The following is a 9647-nucleotide window of genomic DNA, read 5'->3' as shown; positions in this document are numbered from 1 at the left end:
ATTACTGTAACTTGCATGTCTTGCAAGGGGGCTGGGTCGGTTGAAGGTTCATAACCCTTTTTCATGCCGCAGGCCACACAGCTCTATCTCTTCCCTTCGAAGGCCCTGGAACGACTGGAGGAGGCTCAGTCCCCAACAGGTGTCCTCTGGGCACAGCAGCCCGTGGGTCCCTAGGGCCGCCCCGCCCGCGGTGCGCACCACGGAGGATGCGGCCTGAGCGTGAGCCTGCGCGGCCACGTGACGGCTGCTATAAGAGCAGCAGGCTGCGGACTCCGGCCCTCCTCGCTGGCCGCGGTCCTTTCTCGGCGCCCCGCTCTTCCGACCCACCTGGCCGCAGTATGACAGGTACGCCTGCGTGACCGGGTTCCGCAGCGCGACCGCCGCTGCGCGGGCGGAGCTCCAGCAGCTCCGGAACCGTGGTAGTCTGAGGCTGCCCGAGCTACGGACCCAGCTGCACTGCGGACCCAGCTGCGCTGCAGAGCGGCTGCTTCCGCCTCCTGAGTCCTGGGAAGGCCAGGCGGGGTGGGGCGGACGCGGGGCGCGGCGGGCTCACGCAGAGCCCTCACTTTGGGGCTCCCGATACAGGGAGCTGCGGGCGCCCTGCGGGAACACCAGGCTGCGGCCCTGCTTTGGCCTCAGCGCTGAGCCTATTTTTAGGCCTCTGGGGCCGGGTGCGGCTAGACCGGAGCCGGCTAGCGCCCCGGGAGGGCCTCGGTGGCACTTGTTTCGAGGTTTCAGAAGGCTCTGGGCGAATGTGCCCCAGGACCAGGCACTTAGAGGTGACTGGTCCTTCCGCGCACTTTAAGTTGTAGCCTGGGCTATGACAGCGACTGACCTGACATCTGAAGGTTAAAGCACCTAGCTGTCATTGGTCTTTCCCTTCCACTTGCAAGATTAGCTAACTCTGGTGTTTATAACATCTGACCTCTCCCTTTATTAATTTAATCTGAGAAAGTATAGTGTTGCCACCTGTAACTTTTAAATCCTATTTATATTAAACTTTTCTCCACTTTCTGAAGTCTGGGCCGCTTTGCGGTTAAAGCATAATTCACTTTGCTCAGTTTATTTACTTTTGGGGCAAATGGTTTTGAAATGTTTCTGTCTCAGAATGTTTGGAGGATAACAGAAGTAAGTACAGGCCGAGGTTGATGGATACTTTAGTTGTTATTACAGCGTATAATTGACTGGAGCTGGGAATTCACAACTTTCTACATTTTAGTAGTGTAGTGGCTTGTTCTGAAAGTCTGAATGAAAATGGCTTTCAGGTCAGCTTCTGGGGAATGCACTGATCTCCCAGACAGTCCACAACACTCTCCCTGCTCAGAGGGATTTCACTACTTCTAGCTTCTTCACTGGAAAATGGGCAAAGGAGAATGAGGAAACCTGAAACAGAGTGACAGTGACAAAATCTCCCAGCTCTCTTCTTGGGCAGCAGTGCTCCCAGAAGACCACTGCCAGAGTTTGACCCTCTATGAACTTTAGATGCCCACCAAATAATATTAAAGTCCTCTTAGAGATAGTCCCCAGAATGATCACAGGAAAAGCCTGGGAAAATTTTAAAGGCTGGTATAATGAGGATTGTTCAATGGGGAAAGAATACATGTTCGCCTTCTGTTCTGGCTGGGGCTTTGGGAAAATTGGCATGTATGTCTATGTCTCTCTTAGGGGAGCAAGAGAGGATGGGGGAGGGAGGCATATGGCTCATTCTCCCAAAGAATTGGAGGCTGGCCATGGTTCTTACCTTTAATTGTTGTACTTGGGAAGTAGAGGCAGGGCAACTGTTTGGTCAACTTGGTCTATATAGCTAGGCCCTAGCTCAAAACAGTAAGAATAGAGATGTAGCTTGTTGGTAGAACAGTTGTCTAACATGTGGAAGGGTTCAGAAGCATGTGGATTGGATCCCCAGAGAAGAATGGGGATGAGGAGAAAGAAAAGACAGAAGAGAGATACAGGAGACAGCAAGACACAGGTTTGTTGGCCTCTAAGCTCACCAAAAGTGATTGGTCACTATGAGGTCAGTCTAGGCAGAAGCTCAGTTACTTTCTGGGGTGGTAGGTAACTGGGCTCTTGCTTGGATGAAAATACCACTCATTAGACTTTGTAGAAGAAAGGACATGTGCTTTGTGATCTCATTACTATCCGTTTCCTAAGCTTCACCCCTTGTTAACCTACAGTTTGACCTAAGAATTTGTCTAGACTCTAACTGGGATTTGAGTTTTGTGGTTGGTGATCCTCTGGAAGGTTATCTGGCATTCCTGCTAATCTGCAGTCTTGGCCTATTCCTGGATGGCTACTTGAGTTCTTCCATTAAAGGGGCTGCTGCCTCACTAACACAGAAAGTTGATCTCTGAGGAGATGATTTTGCTGAACTACTGTTTGAGAGTAGACCTGGGAAAAGGCCTTTTCCAGCTGAGATATGCTTCTTTTTCTTTGTATTAAGATCAGGCCTTTGTGACGCTGACTACAAATGATGCCTATGCCAAAGGTGCGCTGGTCCTAGGCTCATCTTTGAAACAGCAAAGGACTACCAGGAGGATGGTTGTACTCACCACCCCACAGGTCTCAGAGTCCATGAGGTGAGGATTACCTGCCTATCTGTCTCTTTGCCCTTGGGGCACTAATATCCTTTCCCCTGTTCCTGGGATCAGTGGGCACCGAGCCCATACCTTCCTAGGGAGCTGAACACTAGATAGAGACAGATAAGTGATGTTAAGCTAAAGATTCCTGAATTTAAAATCTCTTCCTAGCTTTTGGGAGATGTCCCAGGATTCATCTTGGGAGGTGCCATTCTGGCCTCCATCTTCCTAATTTCATCTGGGAATGAGAGAAGACTTGCCCCTCATTGAGTCTTTTGAGGGTGAGCCTGCCAAATTATATCTGTTCTTTCTCATTTGCACTCCTTTCCCCAAATGAAGCTAGAATTGTGTTATTTCCTGTAAACAAGGAAATCTTCAGGTAAAATTGAACAATTTCCTCCATTTCCAGCTGATATTTGCCACCAAATGATCTGTACATATGCTGGAATAAAGTCCTTACTATTAGGCTTTCTGAAACTGTTACAAGATTTGTTAGGGACACACACTAAGAAGTTTAAGCTGCTTATTGACTGGGTTAGTTCCTTTTGATATTTGGAATTCAGTTTTGTGATATCTGGGTGTGCCAGCAGCATTGTGTGGTCTTACTTTTACAGTCTCCTAGCCTTCTTAGAAATTGAGAATACCTTACATTTTAAAAATGTAAACATAGGCCAAGAGCCTTTAAAAATGAGACATTATACGTGTGTGTGTGTGTGTGTGTGTGTGTGTGTGTGTGTATGTGTATCTTCCACATTAATGACATTGATCTTAAATAGCTCTTGAGAAAGGTGCCCAAAAAACTTTTTCCTAATATTTCCATTAGTGAGAATTGCATAACACCCAGATCTAATCTTGAATCCCACTGTCATGATTCACTAAAGTCACTTGTACCACTGACCATTTCTGGTTAAAAACAAAATTTTAAAAAAAAGACCAGTTTACTCTCTGAACTAAAATGTATTTTTATCTAACGTGAGAGATAAAATGCAACACCATTTTTTTTTCCTGTGAATCTGGTAGATGGTTCTTAGTGAAATGTTTGTATCATTCATTTTTCCTCTAGCTAAGTGTCATGCCTACTTTATTACCATACCACTAAAGACATACAAACCTAAGTTCAATACTAAGCACCATTGTAAAAATCTAGGCATGGTGGTACATGTCTGTAATCCCATTACCAGGGAGGCAGAGAGAGGTGGATCCTTGGAGTTCACTGGCCTGCCATCTTACCTAGTCAGTAAGTCCCAGATCTCAATGAGAGAAGATTTCTGAAAAAACAAGGCAGATAGTTACCAAGGAATGATTCCTGAGAACGACCAATGACTTCCACATACTCATGTTCTCATGTGTGTTCACTCAAACACATGAATACACACACACACACACACACACACACACACACACACAAACACACACACACATTTAGGTAATTTTGAACACTGAAAACTCTTAAATATCACAGACCAAAATGAGTTTTTCATTATAGACAAGTAATAATAAGAGCAGTTACATTCGGTTCCAAAACAATGACAGTCTTCTATTGTGCTTTCTTTTGCTGTGATAAACACCATGACCAAAAACAACTTGGAGAGGAATGGGTTTATTTTGGCTTACAACTGAAGGGAAATTAGGGTAGGACTTCAAGGCCCTGGAGGCAGGAACTGAAGGAGAGGCTGTAGAGGAACTCTGCTTACTGGCTTGCTTTCCATCGCTTGCTCACTCAGGACCACCTTGCCCAAGGCTGGCATCACCTGCAGTGGTCTGGACCCTCCCATATCAATCATCAATCAAGAAAATTCCCCCACAGACTGCCTATAGGCTAATTTGATGGAGGCATTTTCTCAATTGAAGTTCTCTCTTCCTAGATGACTAGCATATATCAAATTGGCAAAAACCTAAGCAGTACAGATGGAGAACTTCAGGAAATTCTTGGTTTGTTACTCCAGGAGACGTGATTAGTTATAGGCTTCATCTCACATATTATATGGACATTATTCAGCATCACTTATTTAAAATATACAAAAGTCAGTCAAGTCAATTGCAATAAAATGTTGCTGTCAAACACATAGTACAGAGATATATTCTTAACAAACGTTGCTCAAATTTTTTCAAAGATATTTTCACAGCATGCCAGGTATACAGTGATACAATAAGAAAGAAAAGTTCTCTTGTGATAATGTCTTAAGACAAGTTGAACCATAAACAGTTCCATTACTTCATGGAATTAACTACATGTGAACATGAACATAGTTGTTCTGAGGTGAATCAAGACAGATTTAAGGGGGTATATGATGCCAAAGCACCTGATTGTCTCATGATTAATGGTAGGGCAGTAAGGGAACAGTCTTAAATGGATCATGTGCTTTGAAAAGATTCTATGTGATGTTTTCTGGAATTTATTTTTACAGAAAAGTTTTAGAGACTATCTTTGATGAAGTCATCATGGTAGATGTCTTGGACAGTGGTGATTCTGCTCATCTAACTTTAATGAAGAGGCCTGAGTTGGGCGTCACATTGACAAAACTCCACTGCTGGTCACTTACTCAGTATTCCAAATGTGTGTTCATGGATGCAGATACTCTGGTGAGTGTGACTTTCAAGGCTGAAAGGATGTGCATAGTAATAGAGACCTGTCACTCATTTGAGAAATTCTGTCAAGATTTGACAGTAAAGTTCAGATAAAACCACTATCATAAAAAGTGTCAAGTGATGAAGGGGAGTAATCCCAGGCTGCCTTACAGCTGTCACCATCTTTTCTGTTGTGTAACAGGGAGAACCTAGGAAGGGTGTCCGGAAGCAAAGCATTCTTGTAATGCCTTTCTTTGTCTTTCTCTTTCTTGAATCAGGTCCTCTCAAATATTGATGATCTTTTTGAAAGAGAAGAATTGTCAGCAGCACCAGATCCAGGGTGGCCTGACTGTTTCAATTCTGGAGTCTTTGTCTATCAACCTTCAATTGAAACATATAACCAGCTGTTGCACCTTGCTTCTGAGCAAGGTAGTTTTGATGGTATGTATCTGCTATCATGTATTTGATAAGCTATTAGTAAGGCCTCTTCTCTCTCTGACACATGCATATGCACAATTTCTGTGAATACACCAGAGTAACTTAAACTAAAATAGACAAGTGTTTTTATTTTTTTATTTTTATTTATTTATTTTTGTGTGTGTGTGTGTGTATTTGTTTGTGACAGAGTCTCACATTGTTCAGCCTGGCTTCAAATTCACTGTGTAGCCAAGGATGACTTTGAACTTCTCATCCTCCTGTCTCTACCTCCCCAAGTGGCATTCATCACCACAACTGGGTTTGTTATTCAGTGGTGGGATCAAACCAAGCTTCAGTCATGCTAGGTAAGTACTTCTCTAGATTCATGTAGATGCCTGAAGTGACTTTTTTTTTTTTTTTAATCTAAACTAGAGCAAGTTTTTAAAAACTGAGGAAAGACCAAGGAATGAATTCTGTCTTAAGGCTAAGGTCAAGCACAGTAGCAGCTTGCTTCCCTCAATCCCCATCACTGGAGAAAAAAACGACTTCTGCTTTTAAACCTTAGTAAACTTCCAAAGTACTTGGCAGGCATTGCTAACAAGGATCCAGTGTTATGTCCATGGGAACATAAGAAACCAGCCTGATAATTTGGCAGTCATATTTTCATAACAAAGTTTATATGAACAATCTCTGCTTCCAAAGTGTCATTTTCTATAAGACTATGTATGAAGTAAAATGTAAAATTGTATCTTCATAGCTGATGAGTGTAGCATTGACTAAGTCAGGAGCATTTACTTGTACATATTAACTATATTTATTGCTGTTTGTGACATAGGCCCATTTTGGAGGTCTCATGCAAACACCAGGGTAGGCAGTATAATCCAATTGAGGCAAGAAGGAAATCTGGCTCAATACAACTGAGTATCTAGTGTTGGTTCAAATGTCTAGAGTCTGACAATGGGCAGTTTATTTTAGGCATATTTAAGTAGAGTGCAATTTGGAAAAAAGTTTCCTGGTGTAACACAATTCCATGTGCACAGTGAGGCATAATTACATCGAAATTCTTTTCAAAGCACTGTTACTTCTCCATGAAGATGGGTTCTAGAGAGAGGCTAGATGTGTTATTTTAAGGGCCTAAGGAAGGAACTGATGTCTCAGTCATGCAAATAGTACGAGGTCATCTTGGCCATTAACCATCTTTGGTGCTGTATATGGGAGCCTGGCATAGTACAGAGGTCACCTAGACTATGAACTACATCCATTCCCAGCCTTCTGGGCAGAAAACAAGTTACCCATCTCTCCCTTTGAAGAGACAGCCCTGCATATTTAACATTCCTGGATTCCCTCATGCTATCTGTGAGTGCAACGATTATTGTGCTCCCAATAGGCCCACATATCTTTCACAAAACATTTTTCTCATCTTTTTTTTCCCTCTGATGTTAGAGATGGAACCCAGAGCCTTCAGCATGTTAGGCAAGTGCTCACCAATGGGGAATTTGACCAGCTGAATTAGTAGGTATATTTCTGTTTCAGGCCAATCTGAAGTAATAAGCCATTGTTTAAAATAATAACAAAACCTCACAAGATAAAACCAATAGTTAATATGCAAAAGCAGTTCTTTTTTCAAACTAATGGTAGTGGTTCTTTAGAAAAGGGAGCACATTTAGTGCACACAGGAAGGACATGCTCCATAAAACCTTTGATACTGTGGCAGATTGGAAGCAGGAAACGTGGGGATGGCCAGAAGCCTGGACAGTGTAGCATATCCGTGCTCCAGCAGCTTATTTCTTCCTCTTCTTTCTAAGAACATAACTTGGTTTTGAAGTAAATGGGTCTTTCAGAATAAGCTGAACCAGCCTTTCTCATTATAATTCATCCCTGGGTATCAACAGAAGATCATTCTTGGGTCTTGGGAGATGGCTCAGTAGGAAAGAGCACTTGCAATGCAAGCATGAAGACCTACCTGTGTGTGAATCCCCAGCACCCATGTACAAGATTGGCCTATAATCTCAATGCTAAGGGTTGAAGGAAGACACACAAAGATTCATTTCTGTTAACTAGTTATAAAAGTTAAAAAATTTTAAATGTCTTAAAGGTTAAGCTGAACATTTGTTAGATTGCTGAAGTCAAGCTTGAAATTTCACAGTATTTCAATACACAGTGGGACTTTTTTTTGTTTTTCTCTTCATAGATAATGAATTCTGTATAGTCATTTGCCTGAAGATTTTGGATTTCTATTTGTAATCTCACTGTAAAGAATATAGATGTTTAAGTTTCAATCTTGTTTCACATCCTAAGCTAGTAGTTTAAAACCAGGAATGATTCTGTGTTGTATCTCCTGTTCCCCCACCCCTCACCCCAAATCAAGAGATGTGTGGCTACTTCTGGAGAATTTGTTTTCTTGGGACAGGGTTTATCATGTATCCAAACTAGTTATGTAGCCCAGGCTGACCATGAATTCATTATCATCCTGCCTCAGCCTTCCAAATTCTTCTTGGACACATGTGGTTGTCTCAGCTGAGGAAAGCCAGTGCTACCAGCATCTGAAGGCTAGAAGCTGAGTCCACTGTTGAATAGTTTGCTGAGCACAGGACAGCACCTACCAATTAACTATCCAACCAACAATATCGGCAGTGCTGGGGTTAAAAAGCTCTGTTCTATGCCAGGGCCTCATGCACCTGTGAGGAACTGCAGCGAGGCTGTGGAGATTGGTCAATGGGTAAAGTGCTTGTTCTGCAATTGTAACAACCTGAGTTCAGTTTCCCAGGCCATGTAAGAAGCTAAGGGGAATTTAGAGTGTCACAGTGTTTCTGTAACCCCTGCAATGGGGGATCAGAGATAGGAGGATCTCTGGAACTTATTGCAGGCTAGCCTAATTGATGAGCCTCAGGATCAGTGAGAGAGACCTTGTCTCAAAAAGGAAGGGCAGCAAGCAATTGAAGAACATACCAAAGCCCATATTAACAAATAACACACAAACATACACACACACACACACACACACACACATAGAGTCTTGCTTAAGCAACTTTAAGGAAATATTAAATATTCACTGGGACCAACAAAGTGAAAGGGTGTCACTTTACTGACATGCTTTTAGCTCCTACCATTTTCCTCTTACGAAAAGAATGGAAATGTGGTAATCTTCACATTTAGAACTTCTACAACATTTCTGTTCCTTACACTGAAGACAGTTGCCTTTGCAAAGAAAGAGGGGAGTGATTTTAGCAGAACTCCACTGTGTGGCTCAACTTTCTACTTCCTCTACTCCAATTGAAGGAAGTTTAATCCTCCCAGGAAGCCGGCACAACCACTCTAAGTTCAGAAAATGAATCAGATTCTAAAACATATCTGATGGCCTGCCAGCTGCCTAAAAGCCACACAGTTTTCATTATATAAAGAGAATCTATCTTCTAGTCTAGCTGCTGGAAGTTTAGCTGCCAGTAGTCACATGCCATAGTGAATTATGCAGAGTACAACTAAGGAAAAGGAAATGTGTTAACAGATGGAATCTAAGCTGCACTGTGCACTATGGAGGCACTAGGAGTTGAGGGTTTGTTGTTAAGCAGTTTCAGTGTGTGCAAAGTATTCCTCTGGAAAGTGCTTCTGCTTTTTCACTAGAATGTGAACCACTAAGATTCTCTCTGTGCTGCTAACATGGTTCATCATTTAATTGCAGCTTCCCAGACACTGGCCTTCTTTTCACTTGTTACTGGTAAGGGAATGAGTTTTCTCTGTTGTTATAAGTGAAAAAGTTGAACAGTTGGCTGTTCAACATGTTTAAATTCAATAGAAGAATAAACTAGCTACTCTTAACTAAAAAGCTTTTTCCACTTGAGGTGTGTGTTCCTGCATTTTATTTAGTAAGGGAATCTCACTCCATGCCTTAGGAGCCTGCCCCTCTCTACAGGGGTGTATTCACTTGGAGCAGTACCTGTGTGACAGTGATGAATGGGACTTATACCTAATACCAATAAAATATTTACTTATAAAAAACAACTGTGTGGTGGCAGTAACTATGATTTGCTTCAAATTTTTAATATATTGTATAGTTTGTAAAAATTATTAATAGATACATAAAAATTT

At 42.3% G+C, this 9647-nt stretch overlaps 1 protein-coding gene across 3 annotated transcripts in view; it reads left to right on the top strand.

Annotated features, from left to right (window-relative positions):
- Window positions 1-214: 214 nt before the first annotated feature.
- The window catches only part of Gyg1 (glycogenin 1), a 35835-nt gene continuing 26402 nt past the window's right edge, over window positions 215-9647 (top strand). Inside the window, exons 1-4 of one of the 3 annotated variants that reach the window (XM_059265270.1) lie at window positions 215-345; window positions 2441-2576; window positions 4985-5159; window positions 5423-5585. In XM_059265270.1, coding sequence (XP_059121253.1) covers window positions 339-345; window positions 2441-2576; window positions 4985-5159; window positions 5423-5585 — 481 coding nt within the window. In that variant the 5' untranslated portion in view covers window positions 215-338. Of the gene's footprint in view, window positions 346-1014; window positions 1129-2440; window positions 2577-4984; window positions 5160-5422; window positions 5586-9647 lie in introns of those variants that run through there. The other 2 variants (XM_059265272.1, XM_059265273.1) reach the window with 2 other exon arrangements.

The sequence above is a fragment of the Peromyscus eremicus genome, chromosome 6 (genome assembly GCF_949786415.1).
Source record: "Peromyscus eremicus chromosome 6, PerEre_H2_v1, whole genome shotgun sequence".
NCBI classification, from domain to species: Eukaryota; Metazoa; Chordata; class Mammalia; order Rodentia; family Cricetidae; genus Peromyscus; species Peromyscus eremicus.
The sequence above is the reverse complement of the archived record's forward strand: the minus strand, read 5'-3'. Positions and strand labels throughout refer to the sequence as shown.